Source organism: Chlamydotis macqueenii, chromosome 1 (assembly GCF_036417535.1).
Source record: "Chlamydotis macqueenii isolate bChlMac1 chromosome 1, bChlMac1.mat, whole genome shotgun sequence".
NCBI lineage: Eukaryota > Metazoa > Chordata > Aves > Otidiformes > Otididae > Chlamydotis > Chlamydotis macqueenii.
In genome coordinates this window covers 32,219,611-32,239,065 of record NC_141556.1, presented here as the reverse complement: position 1 = coordinate 32,239,065, position 19,455 = coordinate 32,219,611, and the positions used below count along the sequence as shown (strand labels likewise).

Genomic DNA, 19,455 nt, shown 5'->3' with positions numbered 1-19,455 from the left:
AACAACTGTACTTCTAGATGAAATCAAACTTAAAACTAAGGGAATTCAAAATGAAGGTTCATTCATCCCCTTTCTTTCCCTGAAACATTTTAAAGACTGCTAATACTGATGCCATCAATGTTCTCATTCAAACTAGGTCCTATGCCATACAAATACTTAGCAGAGGCAGATGAGCTTCCTGGGTTCACATGGGTATCACTGGATGACAAAATGTCTGGTGACAGAATTCTCAGCTTTGTCAGTTTGCAGCAAAGTCTTCGTATGTCTCTTGATCAAGCATTTGACTATTACACACACCTCTCCCATGTGCTTTCCTGCATTGCTGTTAAAAAATGCTTTCCACCACCGTTTCAGTTGCAGAGATAACGTGGGATGGCTCGGTGCTCTCACAGATGTTCTTTTCTGCTCCTGTTTGAGGACAGAACAAGGTGTGAGGACAATGGCCTTTCTTTCCTCTTCAGCGTTACTCAAGAATAAGACCCATCCTTGCACAGACCCATGGGTGCCATGGGTGGCACCATGTGAAGGGCACCATGACCCATCCATCTAAACTTTTCAATGCACCATCAGAATCATCTTTCAGCTCCCAAAACAAGGATTATTTGGGAGTTCAGTGGGAAACAGGCCAACGCTGCTGGGAAAGCATCACAATCTTTAAGCGCAGTGGGTTGGGTGATGGCCATGCAGCAGAAGGTCTGGAACGCAACAACCAGAAAGATTACTCGGCTGTTAGAGATAACATTTGTGGCTGGCAGTTGCGATTCCTCCTGCTGATTAGAAACAATTCTCTCCAAGAATGGTTCCTCCGGGATTACAACATATCCCAGCTTTTTGTAACCATCCATGGAAAGTTCTGCTTTGTCTCTCACAATCAGTATGGGAAAAATAGGCTGCAACAGAGGAAAGGTCAAGAGAAGGAGGTTGCTTCAAAATAATTGCTTTCTGAAAGGGGGGAAATAATATATTTATACAGTAGAGAGTGCACTGTGGAAAAGGGCACTAGGAGACTGGTTTCCCCACTGCTTCCTGTCTAGAGATTCTACGTAGCGTGAGGTTCAAGCACAGGTGAGTCACCTCATATAATTCTGTAATTTTCAAGGGTAGATGTCCAGTTCTGGACTACTGGTGCAAAGCTCTCTTTATAGTTCAATGGAGAGAAATGGTCCCCATAGGTGAGAAAATCATATGCCTGTCTTAGCATCAGATCAATCACCTTCAGCAGGAGCTTGTTTCTTCCCACTGGGGGTTGGGTCTGGGCACCTGCTTCATGTAGATGTTTCACTAAACACAAATGAACCCAGGCCAGCTGTCTTTGCCTGGCATGGCTTGTCCTCAGATGTGCAATGCATACATTTTATTAATAATTTACACAAGTCTCTATATGAAGCATAAAAAGAGAAGAAAGAAATAAATTGCAATAGAGGAATAAAGGAAAAGGCAAGGCAAATACAGAAAAAAAGGGACGGCAGGGAAAATTACAATACTGGAAGCAGGATGTGAATGCAGAAGGAAATTAGGATAAATGGCCAATCAGAAGTAGGAAATACTACACAGGCTTCCAGTTGCTGGCATACAGGATTGCTAAAGAGACACAGAAAACTGTGCATCTTGTAAAAGTATTTGTACTTTTATATAAATGTAATGTCCCAACGAATGGGTCTTTCCTTGCTTCCCCAAGACAATGTCAAGCACTTTGCCTACACTTTCCTTTTCTTCCTCATACCACAGTATTTCTAGCTGAAATTCCTTTTGACAACTTTTCCTTCAGAATCAGAAAGTTTCTCCATTGCCCACTTGCTTAATTTTCAAAGACGTCTATGTCTTCTGTCATGCTTTTTCATACACTTGGGTAAAGCCCCAGAGGCCTATTTTGTTCTCAAAATGCCATTGTTTTTCGACAAAGACAATGCAGCAAAAATAGCTTCGACTACTGCACCGCTGACCAGTATCATCTCGTTGTCTGCTTGCACTCTGCCATCTACCTGCGCCTAACTGCAGCCTTTTGTTACGTACTTGGGACATGTGCTCTTTGTTCTGTTTGTACAGCATCTTGCAAAATGGCATCCGAGTCTGTGACTGGGGCTCCTGTGCACTAAGAGGACACAGGTCATAAACACCAGCGTTTTGATTAATGTTGCTACCCTGGGTGGGAACCGCGTTGCAAGCTTTTAAAGTGTGAAAGTACCATGCCACACACGGGTACCAGGTAACACCACGTTCTCCTGGTTTTCTACTGGTACCCATCACGTTCTCCACCCTACTCGGGCTAACGGGCTGGCTCGGACCAAGGTTTCTAAGCAGAACCTCGTGTTCAGGATTTTTTTTTTCCCCTCCGTTTGTTTCTTCCTGTAAAAGCACGGCCTGGAGCAATGTCTTTGGGAAGGAGACCAGGGCAATCCAGCCGCTATTGCAAGCAATGCCGGGTGAGCACGGAAGAGCGGTTTCCCCGGGCAGAGCCGTGCAGGCGCGTTTAAATCACCCGTACCCCCGGGTCGGCCGGTTTTGCCCAGCACCGCCTCCCCGCCGGGGTCAGCCCCTCCGCGGCTGTGCCCTGCTCCGGCCCGGGCTCCGCAGCGGGGCCGCCGGGCCCCCGCGGCCTCCTCCGAGACCAGGCCCGGCCGCCGACCCCCGGCGGAACACCCACGCCCCGCTCGGCTGTCGCCATGCCCCTGGGGGCGGCCCGTCCCCGGCTCCCCGGCGGGACAATGGCCGCGGGTCGCCCGTACACCAAACCGCCCCGGAGGCCGCCTCTCGGCGCCTGAGCTGTCGCTACGCCGCGGCTCAGTCCCGCCCGTCCCGTCCCGTCCCGCCCCTCCCGCCGCCCCCAGCAGCCCCCGCGGCGCCCTGGCTCCGGCCGCGCCGCCGCCCGGCTCGCAGCGCCCGAGCCGCCGGCGGTGTGCGAACCTGCCGCCGCGCGCGGCCCGCCGGGCGCCGCGGCCTGCGGGCGGCCGCTGGTTGGCGGCGGGGGGACACGTGAGGGGGGAGGGGGCAGCGGCGGCGGCGGCGGCGGCAGGAGTTTCCCCGACAGCTGGAGGTTGCGGCGGCGGCTCCTCCTCCCCGGGTCCCCGTTAGAGCCCAGAGACCCCCCGCGCTCCTCCTTATTGACAAACACACAAAGGGCCGCGCCGGGGACGCGTCTGGGGCCGGCATGGGAGACAAGAAGAGCCCGACCAGGTAGGGGAAAGCGGCGGCGCTTCCTCTTCTTTTCCCCGGGCCCTTTGCGCGGAGCCGGCGGCGATGGCGGCCGGCGGGGCGACCCCGGGGAGACCGTTGGCGGTGGCGGTGGGGGGCGTGGGGGCGTCGCGCCCGGTGTTGCCCCCGGCGCGCGCGCGCGCCTGTGTGTGCGTGTGTGTCTCCGCAGGCCGAAGCGGCAGCCGAAACCCTCCTCGGACGAGGGTTACTGGGACTGCAGCGTCTGCACCTTCCGCAACAGCGCCGAGGCCTTCAAGTGCATGATGTGCGACGTGAGGAAGGGCACCTCCACACGGTGGGTCGCCGGCGGCGGCGGCTGAGGAGGGGGAAGCGGGGGCGGAGCGGGGGTTGGGGGAAGCCGTTGGGCGGCCTCCCACCGCCCCGGGGCGGCCGTGACAGGAATTGGGCCCAGGGGGAGGCGTTGGGCGGCCTCCCCCGGGTGTCAGGGAGGGCGGCAGTGACAGGAATCGGGTCACGCTTACCGGGGAAAGCTCCCCGGTAAGCGTGACCCGTGAGCCGGCGTGTGTGGAAACAGAAATAATAAATACCAGGAAGAGCATAATTGCCTGCACAGCCTGACCCCAGAGAGGCCATGCCCCTCGCAGGAAGAAGAGCCATCCCCTGGGGTGTGCCTGCTAAGACACTCACCCTTTAATATTTTGCCTTTTTTTTTCTTTTAAACTCATTTTTTTTTTCCATGAGTCTAACTTTACCTTACAAATCCTCCCCCTTTTAAAATTATTATTATTTTTTTTTAATTGGCTTTTCATCACAGAGCATCACTGTGCCAGTTTCTGGGGGCTGTAGGGGTGGATAATAACCCTTTGCCGTTTAGGGAGAAATTGTTGATTAGCTGAGTCGCGCCGTATGGAAGTGCCGCCCTGCATATCCCTGACTTCCCAGGAGGACCTTTTCTCTGTGCGCCTGTCGGAAAGCTTGCGGTGGATTACCTGGTTGCTGCGTCTGCCAGTGTTTTTCAGTATTGCGGCCTAAACGTGGGTGCTTGGGGGATGGAGGCTTTTTACAAAACCTACAGGAATGCACTTGCAGCCGTGGCATGCCAAGCAAAGAGAATATTGCCGAAGAATCCTTTGTTACGGTTATTGTACCTGTGGGTTAATCCCGTCACCTAGAGAAGTTTAAGTGGCAGTAAAAGTTACAATCCTATCCAAAGCAGCAGTTATGTTCTAGGTGTTGGTCAAAGCAGTGCTAAATATGACTTGCAACAAATGTTACGTCTTTGAAATTTTAGGGGCGAGGTTGAGTCCAACTACTTGACAAAAAATACTCATCTTTATTTCTACAGTTGATTCCCTAGACTTTTGAAAACCAGAATGGATGTTGAAAGGACTTTTCATAACTTCAGTTTTGAATACTGGTTGACTTTTTTTTTTTTTTTTTTTTTTTTTTTTAACCAAGGAAATCGGTGAGGTAAATGCGCTGAGAGGAATTGCATCAGTCAATCAGTAGTGTGGTTTCCAGTTATAACAATGATGGCATTATGTTTATATCACAGATAGGTGTGTACAGATCAGTAATATTCAGCAAAATAATACTGCTGAAATAATGAAGGCAGAATCTTTAAAACGGCATGAATAAAGCTTCTTTAACTTCCAGTCAGTTTGATAGGCTAAGTCAGTTTGGATAAAGGCATTAAAACTTTTTTTTAATAAAAAAAAACATACCCAAAACAATTCCCGCCCCCCAAAAGAGCATGGAAAAAAATAAACAATCTTGAGAAACCAATATTGTCATTGCCTTCTTTTTTCCCTGATTGAATTTTTTTTTAATTATTTTAGCATCAAAATGTCTTTTTTGTTGTTGCAGATTTTTTTGTTTGTTTCCACTTTCTCCCCCACAGTGATCTGATACGCAGAGCTTTAGTTGATACATTGAATTTTTTTTTTTTTTTTTTTTTTTTTTATTTCTCTACTTAAACTCTGGAACAATGTGTAGCCATAAGGTTTAAATGGGTTGCGCTTTCACATGTTTACAAAGTCCAGAATTTACGCATGGCATGAGATAAATACAGGTTGAGGTTTTAGGCCAGGCAGTTTTAGGTCCCAGTTCTGAAATTAGATTTGAGTTAGTAAGTAGACCTTTGTTTCTATGGAGAGAATCATTAGGGTGCCAGAGAGACACAAAAGGCCATTTGGGTGGAATTCTTTTTGTTGTTGGTTTGTTTTTTTTTTCCAAGGAGCTGGAGTCCAAGAGACCAAACTGGGGCCTTGTTGAAACACTTGCTGGTACTGCCTATACAACAAAATGTTTTTCGTCAGTGTTGTTCAGAGTAACAATACTATGGTGTTTTGATGACACTTTGAATGTGGGGTTTGGGTTGTTTTTTTTTTTTTTTTTCAATTTTGAAGCTTAATGTTAGATTAAGTTGTTGCCTCAGTGTGGTTCTTACTTCAGAATTTCTACTGCGTTTTTTTACCGATGAGAGCTTGCCTATAAGACACAGTAAAGCACTGTTTTTCTTTCTTAAGAGAAGTCTGCTTCTTTGTTGTGGACAGCTTAATGTGTAGTTCTGAATGTTAAAATTCACTAAATGTGACCAGATTTGCAGATGGAAAAACAGGCAATCATAGCCAAGTTTAGTGGTTTTGAAGGCCACTGGAAATTAGGTGCAAAGTGGATTGAAACAGTTGTATTTTTTTATACTCATCATGTACAACTATCTTTACAGAAATATTTTCAGGTGCAGCTTAAGGTTTGTGGGTGTTTTCACTGTTGAATAATTTATTCTCTCTGAAAGAATTATCTTTTATGCCAGAGGCAAGACATGGATTATGATCTTTAACAACTGGTGGAATTGTTAAGATTAGTAAAAATAATTCTTAAGACTTCTTGATTATATTTTAATATGCTTTTAGACTGAATTTTTAAAGCACATTGGATCATGGAGTTAAATTAACTTTGTCCATGGCAGTATCCCCTTGAATGGTTAAACTGGGCTGTGCTTAGATGGGAGATGTCCAAGAGAAATCCTGGATGCTGCAGGAAGTGGTGTAACTGATTCCCAAAGTGGCACTCTTTTTTTTTTTTTCTTTTTTTTTTTTTTTTTTTTCCTTTGGGTTAGTACTAGAGGAGTGCCCCATGTGTCAGTTAGACGTGCCATGAGTCAGACATAAAACCAAGATCCTATCTGCCAGTTGGAAATCCCTGTACCTTTTACTGTAGAACCGTTGCCAGACTTTAATTTGGTAACGTTACAGAGGATCTAAATTCTCCCTGTAGATATGACTTTCTTATTTACTTTCTAACCTAAATTGTTCTGTATTGTTGCTTGGGCACTGAGAAATTACTGTGTTCCCCTTGATAGGAATCTGTACTGAATATAGTAATTTTCTATATATATGACCTTTAAAACATTTTCAAATCTTTCTAGATGAAAGATGTTGTATAAATGGAAGGAACCTAGGGCTGTAATAATCGTTCCTTACTTGGACAAATCTCCTGCTGAAGTTCATTAGAAGCATGCGTAAGGAATGCTGAATAGAACCCTAACGTACTGTGTTATAGAGGGAACTGGTAACAAACTCTATATTTAGGTTGCCTAATAGTTTCCATTATAAAGAAATTGTATGATCTCTTTGAGAAGCTCTATTGTTTGCAAAAGCCATTGAAGTTTGGCAAGAGGAAGAGTCCTTAAGCTAAATAAGTGGTTTGATTTCCTTGCTTCATGAAATGGTTTAAGTTTTGTTGAGATGTAAACACTTGAAAATCATCGTTCCCTCTCTGTCACTTGTATTGTATAGAAAAGTAAAGCAATTGCTAGAACACTGAGAAAGCCCAGACTGGCATCCCTGTAAAAAGCAGCAGGGGCAATGATATTATCCTGAAAACCCATAAGGGAATTATTTGGCTTCTGGGAACGTTACAGTGGGGTTGCTGAATTTGATCTGATCCTCACCATTACTGCTTTGCCAAACGAAAGTTGATTCCATGGGCATGCTACCATTTCTTTTCTTTCTTTCCTTCTGCTCTTCATGGCACTATCAGAATCAGGAGTACACCAGTACTGGTTGACCTTCAAGAATTGGGGCTGTATCCTTGGACAGGCCTTACTGCAGGAAGCATTTGCTCCCAGTTTGTCCTTCAGTAGGTGTTAGGGGGTTGTTTTGTGGTTTGTTTGGTTTTTTTCCTTGCCAGCTAGCACAGTTAGGCATTGTAATTTAGATGCATTGTGAAGCTGAAGGTTCAGAGTTCCAGTCTTGCTGGGAGGAAGTACGCAGGAGGACTGGCATTCTCTCTAAAGGGACGTGTATGTCTGCTGCTCTCTTCTGTCTTCTAGGAGGCTGCGTTACTGCTCCGTCACCATTCTGTTCCATCTTCTTCAGATCATATTAATGCTCTTGTTATTTGGTTAGCGACAGCATCCAGATTTAAAATTACCTGTCGTTTTGCTTTTCTTAATGTTTTTTTTTTATGCATATTTGTTGTGGTCTGGTCTGTAGTTGCAGAATCCCATTCTTTTTTCCATGATAAGACAAACTGCTTCTTCATTCAGTGTGAAGGATGAGCATCCAGGGGAGTGTAGTGAGAGCTCCAGGAGAAACTGCAAATACGGCTTTTTAAACTTTGAAATGCTTGGTGTGATATTTCGCTGTGTAAATAAAGGAAAAAGGAGGGCAGGGATATATAATCAATTTCCCCTTTCCAGAGTTGATAGCGTTCTGTGGTTTTTTTGTTTTTTTTTAAGTCGGGAAAAAGGGCAGAATTCCAAAGCTTATTTTCACTAATACTATTCTCTTAGCTAATAACAGGATAAGGATTGTTGTACAAAGATGTGATCACTTTATGCTTGTTATGGTTTCATTTCATTTTATTTTAGTTTAACTACTTCTATTACTTGCTTTGAATTCAGTAAAAACTTAATCTTGCCTATGAATCTATGAGACTTAATGCACACTATTCAAGCCCAAAGTATTTTTCTTTTGGTGAGGGAAAAGAAGGATGGAGAATAAGGAGATAAAACAAGTGACTTCTGTGAAGGTTTTTTTTTTAATTTTTTTTTATTAGATATTCCTCTCTGATACACATGTTGGACCAATTTCTCTATGCAATATCATTTACATAAAATAGCCCCTGAAATTTGTAGCCAAAATGAGCAAGTCATCTCAAGTCAGGATGAATTTCTGTGGTTTTGGGATGTATACCTCTTAACAACCTGTACTGCTGAAGTAGAGACATATATAACCAGCTGAATGGGGGCATGGCTTCCATGTCCTATGCTCTATTGATCTCCATTACTGAATCATTCCTTTTCTCTCAGCCTAAGGTACGAAAAACCAACTTTAAATCATACCAGACAGAAAAGTCTGAGGTATAAGGAACTGAGATGCCATCTTTGTACGTTTGCTTGATATTTGATCTGCGCTCCTTGATTATGCCCAAGAGTGTGGCCATTAAATATGTCCTTGTATTTTATAAGGATGTCTGACAGACTCCTAAATAAAAGATACAGGTCTCTACTTGAAGCTGTCATGAGTTTGTTTTATGCTTTGAGAAGCATAAATAAAATGTTTAATTTTTTTAACTTGGATATCAAGGTCATTTTTCTTCAGAAAATATGTGCAATTTGTTTAGTCATGTACCATCTGGATGTTTATAAGCACAAATCAGTTACATTTAACCAAATCTGGTATTTGTATTTCTGTGGAAATGCAGAACTGCTCAGGACAGAGAGTTAGTACTTATCCTGTGTATCTAGTTTAACATGTCTGTTTTACAACAGCTTGTTAAGGACTCTCTCTTCTGCTTCCAGTATGCAGCCTCTGTGTGCGTGCATGCGTGTGTCAGGGGGAAGGTTGTGAAGGAGAAAAAGAGGAAGAACCGCCTGTCATGCTGATTTTACAAATGCATGACTGAATCAAGCTTAACAGACTGAAGAGCTGTTCATTACTTGTGGTAGTTTGGAGAAGGAAATATTTGCAGGAATGAAGTGAGTGGAAAAGTCGTATGTAATCCATACTTTACCAAGATCTGTATGACAAGTTTCATGTTTAGCTTAGATATTAAATTATGAAGAGGAGCATGAATAAATAGTTGTCTTTTCTTCTGTAGATGGCCATCAGGCAATCTAGTAGTTCTGGACTTCCAGTCTTATTTTTAAAAAGAATTTTAAAAAATACCTTTGGAAATATTTAGGAATTATTTTGCCTGAAAAACATAGTGGAACTTAAGAGTTTTGCACACATCAACTTGAATGACGTTTTGTTTTTTCATGTAAAACAACGAAGTCATTTTTATTGATTGGCATGGCTCTGTTAGCTGCTGTTGGTAGGTGTAGCTTGTACAGGGAGTAGAGAATGCAATGGGCAGACAATCAAAACAAGCTAAAGCTTATATTTTAAAAAGACTATGTAAGTAGTTGGGTTTGGGTTTTGTTTTGTTACTTTTTTTTTTTTTAAGGTTAATTCTGTTGTTAAGTCTTTGTAGTTTTGAACCTGACATTTTAATCCATTACTCTAAACAGCTTGTGAAAAAATGTGCCTTTTCTTTTTTTTTAAGCATGAGCTTAGTATTTTTGGTTTGATGTTTGTCTGAGGTTTTTTTTTCTGTAACTCTTTCCTGATGTCTGTTATAGCTTGGGCTTTTTTTTTTCTTTTTTCTTCCCTGTTTTAATGTGATCTCCCCAGAACAAAATGAACAGTATTTCATTTGCTGTTGGGCTAAGACCCAGCAGGGCCTGTTTGGTCCAGCTTTGATAGCTGAATTAAACCTAGCTTAGTTATTTCTTTTTGCATTGTATTGAAAATAGTAGTTATATTGGGAGTCGTCTTTGGCCAGAAATTTAGGTAGATGTCATTGTGACTTGGCCTTCTATGTATATATACCTTATGTAATTAAAGAAACAAACATGAGGCAGAACAAAACCTATCGCTTTCTATAAACTTTCTGTCATCCCCTCCTATGATAACTAATGATGTCAGAGCTGCTAAACAGGAATTAAAACTTCTTAGCCCTCTGTTTCCAAGATCTCAGATCTGATAATGGATTTAGGAGAGATGCGCTCTAGAAGGCCAACTTTGTTAATGGGCACTGCCAGGTCTCAGGTGGGTTCTGCCGGTTAGGAATGGCTTGTTTAGCTGAACTGTACCAGAGCCAAGCAAAATAAATTAGCATTTGTTTTCCACAGTTACTAAAGTAGTAAAAGCTTTGAATACATTTGAGTTCATTGTAGGAACAGTTCAAAGGAGGTTGACATGTCTCATTTGCTTATCCATATTCCCCTAGGAACTCAGGATGGAAAAGGTCTTCCAGGCAGTGAGACCCTCTCCTGTACTGAAAGAGGGTCAGTAAGCCTGGGCACCTTCTAACATAATCTTTGTCCTCGCAAGTCTCAGTGAAGGAGACTGTAACCCCTTTAGACAGCTTATTTATTGTGCTTTTTACCCTTGATATTTTTTCAGATATCTATCCAAGCTTTCTGTTCAGTAAGACAAGTTGATGCATACTCCCCCTATCCCCACTATGAATTCCCGACTATATTTGTAGTTCTTTAGTTATTGGGTTATGGTTTCCATGTTCACCCATTTTCTCTCTCTAAGTCTTTCTTACAGAAACAACATTTCAGCAGCCCTTTCTTACAGGTGACAGTTTTCTTCAGTTGACATGATCCTTTATTCTTGACTCTTCAGTTGACACACCTGTTTCTTACAGTAGTAGTAGCCCAGAATGAGGACAGACCTTCGGCTGAGTCATTTCTAGTGTGAGGTTTAGTGGGCTTGTGCCTTTCCAAAGTCCTGCTAAATTATGATATCTGATTTTGGTATTTTCTTGAATGAGGATTTTCCTTTTGTGCAATAGTATGATGATGTTGACTTCTCCATGCTTTGTGATGTACTTGATCCAGTACAGTCTGGTGTCCTCTTGTGTTCCATTGTTACTTAAGTAGAGCTTTTCTTAGGCAGTTGTGGGACCTGTGGTGCTTTATGATGTCTTTCTCAGATTTCATAATTTTGATTTTTGAGCCATCTTAACTCAGGATGGTGTTGGCAGGTAGTTCTCACCACCTTTCAGCTTGGTGCTGTTTGCTTGTTCTATTCCTATTCCTTTGTCCAAAGCATGATTAAGAATATTAAGTGGTATACCTGCAGAACCTCACTATAAATGCTATCATACTTCTACAGCTGGTCACTGAGAATTATTGAAAACAAACAAACCAACCCTGCTTTTGGACTTCTTTCTGCACAACTTTGTCCCAGTCATAGTCTAACTTGAGTGGAAGACTTTGCATGTGTATTGCTTTTCTCCTAGTTACTAGGACAATTAGTCCATTAAAGAGAGAAACTAGACTGTGTCAAGCCATTTGGCTTTAACCTATAATGCTCCCAATTGTTAAATAATTTTGTTCTAGTATCTTTCTGAAAGTTGAGTTAGGCTGAGTCATCTACTACTTCCTGCATTTTTATTTACCCATGTTGTGATTTCTCTTTTTCTTTTTTTTTTCTTTTTCTCTTCAGTACTTGATGACTTCTTCCATCTTCCTGTAGTTCTCTAAACAATATGTTTCCAAGCATGGATTTCATTAGATGCTGTTGGCTGCCATATATAAAAATCAGTAGAATCACAGAATGGTTAGGGTTGGAAGGGACCTTCAAAGACTGTCTAGTCCAACCCCCCTGCAAGGAGCAGGGACAATCTCCAACGAGATCAGATTACTCAGACCCTCATCCAGCCTGGCCTTCAATGTTTCCAGGGATGGGGCATCCACCACCTCTCTGAGCAACCTGTTCCAGTGTTCCACCACCCTCATCTAAATCTGTCTCCCCCTGTTTTGAAACCAGTAGCCTGGTCTGTTTCTTATTCTAACTTGTACTCAGGTCCCCTTTTTTAATTTGGTTATATGGAATTAAACTTTTGTGTGGAGACTGAAGCAAGGAAGCCTTTATGCCATCTGGTGTTTGCTTTCTTTCCATGTTTGATAATGGATATACTTCTTTCTTTCTATTTCCATGATTAAGTACTTTCCTTTGGGGGCATAAGTAGTGCATGTTTCAATGTGTTCAGCTTTTTTTTTTTTTTTTTTTTTTTTTTAAGTGGAAATGCCATAATGTCATCTTTGTTTTTAGTGCGACCAATGGTATTCTTGCTCACTGTGTCTTTTCAAGGGAAAATTATGATCTGTCCTGGTCTAAAAGCTACTGGGATTTGAATAAACACACACAATAAGATTAAGTATGTTAAAAGAGAAGTCTAGCTGGTAAGTAGAAAGCTCTTGTATCACCTATAGAGTGATGAGAAGTTACATTTTCTGCCCCGTGATTTTTTATAACAACTTTTCCTTTACTGTTGTGACAGCCCAATATGCCTGTTCCTGTTTAATACTTGATCTAAGTGACTATACTTTTAAACTTGAAAGTCAAGTTAGAACGGTATGCTTTGCAGAAAATTTTTTCAGAGTATCGAATGATGTATTGTCTTGTTGGTTGATACAGTCAGCTACACAATACTTTCAAAATAGGCTAGTGGAACAGAATATTAAGTGTTCGTTTTTTATGCTTTCATGCAGTAGCTTATCCTGGTTTAAGTAGCACAGAGAGATCCTGAGGATTGTCTGTTCTCTCTGAAGTGCATTCCACTGGTATGTGATACGTTGATGTAGAGCAGGCTTGAACTTGGAGAGTTCAGCTGCAGAATGCTGTTGGTAGGCTTTCGGCTGGCAGACTTTCCATCAGAAGTCAGACTGAAGACTACAAGATATGACTTTGACGTCTGCTACAAGTTTTTTCTTGTTTTCTTAGAAGTTGGGGGGTGGGGAGGATACGAACAATTGAAAGTTTTCCCATTCCAACTTACTGGAAGTTTGGGAATTATCTTCATATTTTTCGATAATTCTTGAATGTACTTTATCTGAACTGCATAGTTCAAATGACAGTGCTTGGTAGAAGAAAACGTATGAATGAGTGGGGATTTTAAAAATGACTTTATTAAAAACAGAGTTCCTAACTCTAAAAGCTGGAAAAGGTTGGTTTGACACATGCAGTGAAAGGGAAGTTGTTTCTTACAGATGTCATTGAATTCTGTGATTAGGGTCATGAGCTAGAAGTTCTGTAATTGAACAAGAAGGGAAGAAGAAAAGGTGAGGGCTCATGATTATGTGGTATCTTTTTCTATTAATATACATATTTTCTGAAGAGCATTAAGGACACTTGATTTTTTTAGGGAAAATGTGTAGTCTTTTCTCCTACTTAAGGTGGACATCTTTGTTTCTAGAATGCTGCAGCCTTCTAGGAAGATCACACCTGCAGTGCAGAACAAGTAAGATAGGTCAGAAGCAAACTCCTTCCTGTTTGGTCACAAAACTAGCTGCGCCAAGTATTCGCCCTGTTCTGTGCAACAACAACTGTGCTGCTACATCGGTATGAACCTCATGTTTTGCGTGTGTTTTTTTTGCATAGGTGCAAGAAGCATCACAGTTTCTACAGGAAGGGGACAGAGGAGCAGCCTGGAGGATCCAATCCTTTGTGGGATTGGAAGTTGGGAGAGGTCACTTCCCCGTGAATCCCAAGGATCTAGGGGTCTAAAAGACTGTAACCACTGCCTTCTCTGCAGACTCCCAAATACTGCCTCCTCAGGGAATGTTGTTAAGGAAATGGAGCTTCCTGACCCCTGCTCATATGTAGCAAATTGTCATCTAGGAAACATGAATTAGTTGATATCCGTATGTTTCTCAAACAGGATATTTTCAATATAGCTGTCACTTATGCTGAGCATCAGTGAACCACAGTTTGTGGCATATGGGGAAGAATTTCTCTCCACAGTGTGTGAGGGATTGAAGCCTAAATACTGGTTGCTGGAGAAGTAACTTTTGATGACTGCTTTAAAAACTACCTATGAAGATGAATTTGGACTTCCTAGAGGTCCTGAGACAGATATTTCTTCTTAGGGCAGACTGTTGTGCAATGTACCAGTTGTTGTCAGGAGACCTGCTGGCCTCGTCTGTTAAATGTCATCTGGAAAACGGAGCATTCCCTTTAAGGGAATGATTAAATAGGGACACTGCCTCAAGGGGTAGTTTTCTGAACATTTATACAGTGACTGATAAAACCATATGGGTCTTGTAAGTCTATTCTAATTGAATCAGCTTTTATTGAAGGACAGTATTGCTAGAAATGCACTGAATGGATGAATTCCAAGTAAATGATTCATGCTGTAAAACAGCTAGGAATATGAAAGCACTGTAAATCAGAGCTGTCTGAAAGTTACAATTCAGATATACATAGGATGTGCCGGAATTGCATTGTTACTCTGCAATGTGCATATGGATCTGTATTATGTTTTCCCATGCAGACCACTAGCTCATTGTTTGCACTGTCGTAATTATTCAGTTGTATTATTTGCAGAGGCAGTGTAACGTACTGTTAACACTCTAAGATACGACAGAAGTGATGGTAATGAGAAAAAAAAATTTGGATAACAACGTAAATTATCGATGTTGAAGATGCATTTAATCATGAACTACTTCAATGTAGAAATAAAGACTAGTTTCTCACAAGATGGCTTTGTGTGGTGATTAGTGTGAGCATACTCATGTGGCACAGCGAGCAAAACATAGTTTAATCTGATAGTTTTTATTCTATGAATAGCTTAATAGAGTACTGATGGCGGAGGGAGGGTGAGCTGATCTGTGTCAGAATCCAAAGACTGCTTCTCCTGCTAGTAATTTAATTTAATTGCTAGCAGCTATTGTACTTGCGTTACAAGAACTGGTAATAGGAAATATTTTTTTTTGCTTTTCACAGTGTGACTTCAACTGCTGAAATCTAGGAGTGGCATCATTACATGAACTGCTAGCTTCTGTGTAGAACACAGTTTGTGAGATCTAATTGGCCACAATGTTTGCAATGATACTTAATATACACAGTGTTCCTGATGAGTTCCTGTTTGCTTTAAATAATATCACTCATGTGCTTATGCAGAAATGTATTCCCCCCCCCCCCCCCTTTTTTTTTTTCTTTTTTTTTTTGTCTGTCTTTAGTATTGGGAGGTAGGTTGTGGTCAGGTTGCACTTGATCACAAAAATGAGCAATGGTAATGGAACAAATGTCTATGCTGGGTTTTTAGTAAAGTTGAAAGAACAGCTTCCTTTGTTCTGGAATATTTTTTCCTCAGTATTTTGACAGAAGCTAGAAGCTTTTGTTGCCCAAGGTGCTGCACAAAGTTTGTGGACTAGATGTGATAGTCCATTAAAAGATAAATGTGATTTCAAAAAATAAACTTTGCGTATGTATCAAATCTAGAAAATAAAAAATGTTAAGTTAGGTGAAAAATTTTCTGATAGAAGAAAGTAAAGTCTCAAAACATTGTAGCTACTAATTGGAAATATGTGGAAGGATATATTAAAAGCTTAAAAGCTGTTGTGCATTTTGTGTATAGAAATGCATAACAATTCTAATTATTTGGGAATGTGTTTTGTATTTGACAAAAATAATCCTGCACTATTGAAGTCTGAAAAATATTTAATGCTTTAAATGTTTAATGTCAAACTAAAAAATTCATTTTATTCTTGAGACGCCAAAAAACATCGGTAACAAAGATAGGGAAACTGGTAGGGTAAAAATAGGGAAGTTTTTTCTCGGCTTCTGTACAGCCAGACTTGCACATACTTACACCTTAATGATACGGATTTGTGCATAAACTGGAATGAATAGCCTAAAGTGTAAGACTTAAACTTTTGCCTTCTCACTTGAAGTTTAATAAGATTCTGCCATTCACTATGTGTCAAATGGACTGTTGACTGTCTGTGATATTACAAGAGGACAGTTACTTAATGTGTGTCTGTTTGTCTCTGTTCTATTGATTTCTTTCTATATTATAAAGAACTTAAGTAACAGTTTCTTGACTCTTAGGAAATTCTTTACCTGTGCATTTGTAAGCCATGATAACAAGATTATGATGCTAAATTAAGTTTGGTTCCGTTTATTTTATTTAAAGCTGTCAACACCATTGCAACGTCTATGTAAATACAGGCATTGGCCTTCCAACATTTTTCATGGATTGCTAGTCTTTAAAAAAAAAAAAAGCAATCTCTTTGAAGTTAAGCTCTTTGCAGGCAGAGGTCAGCTCAAAACAAGGAATACTGGGATAGCTGTGTATATATTTATTTTTTCCCTTCTGTTTAGGTGAAGTTGCTTACATTTGCTATTATTAATGCCAGTTATAGTGAGAGGGAAAAGAGACTCTGAAAGGGGCAGAGATGCAAAAATTGATAGCGTCATTATAACCTGTTTTGCAGAAAGACTTCTGAAAAAGAGAGAAAATATGCCTGAGGAAGTGGGAATGTTAATTACACGATATTTGTAAAGTAACTGGTTATCAGTATATGAGGGTGGGGAGAGGCATATAACTGTATTAAAACTAATTGACTAGTGGATGGGAGGAAAGTTTATTTACTTCTTAGAAACTTCTACTTCATAGTACCGCATTACTTGTTACAGAAACTTCCCCCCCCGCTGCATTCAGGAGCCATTTAGACCTTCTGGCTTCTAAATCTCCATCATCAGTCCATCATGAAGAAGTCACATTCCATAGCTGCTGGTTGTAACCTGTCCTATGATCTTCACAGTAAAAAGCTGTCTAAGCTCCATTACAAAGTTAGAACTTTGCGTCTTTCTGAAAACACACAGGAAGCATATTGTACTATGATATTGCTACAATATTTAACTATGGCTGTACCCTGAAAAACTTAGTGAGATAAATGCCATAAGAATTGCTCAAAACATTAATACCTGAGTGAAGCTGTTCTCCTAATAATATGTGTTACAGGAGTAGTCTTTCACTTAGAAAATCTACCTAAACCCACTTTTTCATATCCTTCTTTTTATCTGTTTGTTTAAAAAGCTGTTTACTGTAAAAATCACACATCTTTCCAGCTGACTCCCTGTATACATCTACTTGCTTTGGAGATCAGAAACAACTTCTTTTTATTTCAAAATTAATTACTCTAATTACTGTATTAAGAGATATTTGAGAATGTGAACTTCAGTAGTTAGAGAAACGAGGACATGTGAAGGAGATTTGAGTAGGGACTAGCAAGAACATGATGATGAAGTAGAAAGTATGCAAAGATAAGCTTTTCTTGAGATTTCAGTAATGACTGTGAGCTAGAAAAATGGAGATTAGAGTATTACTGTGGATATCAGATTTCTATTAGCTTCTTGAGACATTAATATTTAGGATAGACATGAGTGGAAAATGATCTTCAAATAAATTATAAGATATTTAAAGCCTGTACATTTGTATTGGGAAATGATCCAGTCTAGTAATGAAAGAACAGAGTAGGATTTGAATGATTTGACTTTGTTCTCAACAAGATTTTAATGCACTTAAGTATATTCTGTGTAGACTTTTAAAAGACATGCATGATACAAACATCAGCATAACAGGATTTTTATTAGGATTTGGTTAAACCTAACCTTATTTCTTCCAATACTTTTGTTTAGTTCACAATGGCATATTGTTAATTCAGTAACTTAAAGTGGAATTATGTAAGAAAAAAATGAACAAGTACTTACTCTAATATTAGCTTTATGGGGGTTTGTGGTGTTGGTAACAGTTCCGAGGAGTGTTGAGCAGGGTGGTCTGTAGGCTTATAGATGCACGGCTCTGTGGAATGAGCATGTGTGTTTTTTCTTGGTGAGCTGCAACATCAGGTCTCATACTGTCTTGCAAATGCATTCTAAAAACACTCGTGGAAGTGTTTCAAACTGTTTCAATTGCTTTTAATCTAGTTTTACAGAATTTTAGACTAGTCAAGGGATGAGAGTCTTTTAACAGCTTTGTGAAATTATCCAGCGAAGTGATATTTATGAAGAGATATTTACAAAACTACTTGATCAGATATCTGATGGTAAGGTTTTATATGATTTAGACAGTCATAACCGTCATGAGGTTGGCTTTGTGTTGTCTGGAGGTGGGCAATTTATGACAAGATAATAAAGAAGCAAAGGAGCAATACAGAATATTGAGTATCACAACAGCATGCATTTCTAAGTACAGATATCCGAAATATAGCCGTACTAGCTATATAGATGCAGTACTAAAGTTATGCCATGAATTTTCCAAGAATGTATTCACTTGACTGATGTAAAATACATGTTTCCTGTTAGCAAATGGGTAGCACACTTTAAAATATGGTAATTGGAAATGGCCCCCATCCTGTTATTTTCTGACTAAAGGCTGAAGCTGTGAGAAGGAGATGACTAAATTTAATTAATTCCAAGGTCTGCCCTCCTTTATCAGGGATTACTCTTCTTTCCAGTGGCAATGCACTACAAAATACAGACAACTAAAGACTTTCAGTCCACCTCCTATCACAATAATTCAATTTGCTACCACACTCTAAAAGAATTGAAAGCTGGAAAAACTCAAGCATGTTAACAAGGCGTTTCTGAAATCCTTGCTAGATGAGGGAATATCAGAAGCTGGTGGAGGAGGAGTACTAGTACATGATTGAAATTAGAGTTCCATTTGAAAGAAATATGGAGTGTCTTAACTCAGACAGCTCAATCAGAAACACACAGAGGCCCCACAGTAGCAGATGGAAAAGTGATAGGCAAGTCTGCAGAGCGCTAGAGAGAGAGGAATACCTTTTTCTTTTTTTTTTTTTTTTTTAATAGTAACTTCTAGGTGAACAAAATACACACAACTTTTGTAGGTTTGCTGTGAAGTAAAAAATTTTAAATGTGGTGCAGAGTAAGCTTAGAAGAGTTTGATAACAGCTTTTAAAAGCTTCCATTTCAAAAAGAAGACAGACCCCCCAAAAAGAGGTGGATTGGAAGGAGGACAACAAGGCACAATTAAAATAGAAATTAATTGTGTCATGGTAACAGTGTTTTTATATATTACTGTAAGTTGTATGCTGTTTTCAGGTATCCAACACTTTTATCAGTCTTGTAGACAGTGTAAACACATGTATTTGATGTGTCTGAACCTTCTAGCATGGTTGAATACCTTTAAAATTCAGATGTTATCATACTGGAGATAGTATAGAGGACTGTATAGTTCAGGGCACAACCAAGATTTTAAGTATGAATACTAGTGGACATGGTGGGATTGCGAGAAATATAGGAAGAGTGATTAATCGTTGAAGTATCATATAATGACTTGACTACAAAATCAGCCTGTGGGGAAGGTGCTAGTTTTGAATTTGAGAAGAATGGATTAAATGCTTCCCTTGCATTTGGCAGTAATTTTGAAAAGTGTCTTAAAATTGTAAATGCTATTTGAATTGTTACAGTAATATAACACGTT

At 40.4% G+C, this 19,455-nt stretch overlaps 1 protein-coding gene across 2 annotated transcripts in view; it reads left to right on the top strand.

The window, feature by feature from the left end:
* Positions 1-2,878: 2,878 nt before the first annotated feature.
* YAF2 (YY1 associated factor 2) overlaps positions 2,879-19,455 on the top strand; it is a 28,440-nt gene continuing 11,863 nt past the window's right edge. The window contains exons 1-2 of one of the 2 annotated variants that reach the window (XM_086748162.1): positions 2,885-3,174; positions 3,362-3,487. In XM_086748162.1, coding sequence (XP_086604288.1) covers positions 3,149-3,174; positions 3,362-3,487 — 152 coding nt within the window. In that variant the 5' untranslated portion in view covers positions 2,885-3,148. Of the gene's footprint in view, positions 3,175-3,361; positions 3,488-19,455 lie in introns of both variants that reach the window. The other variant, XM_086748173.1, reaches the window with a different exon arrangement.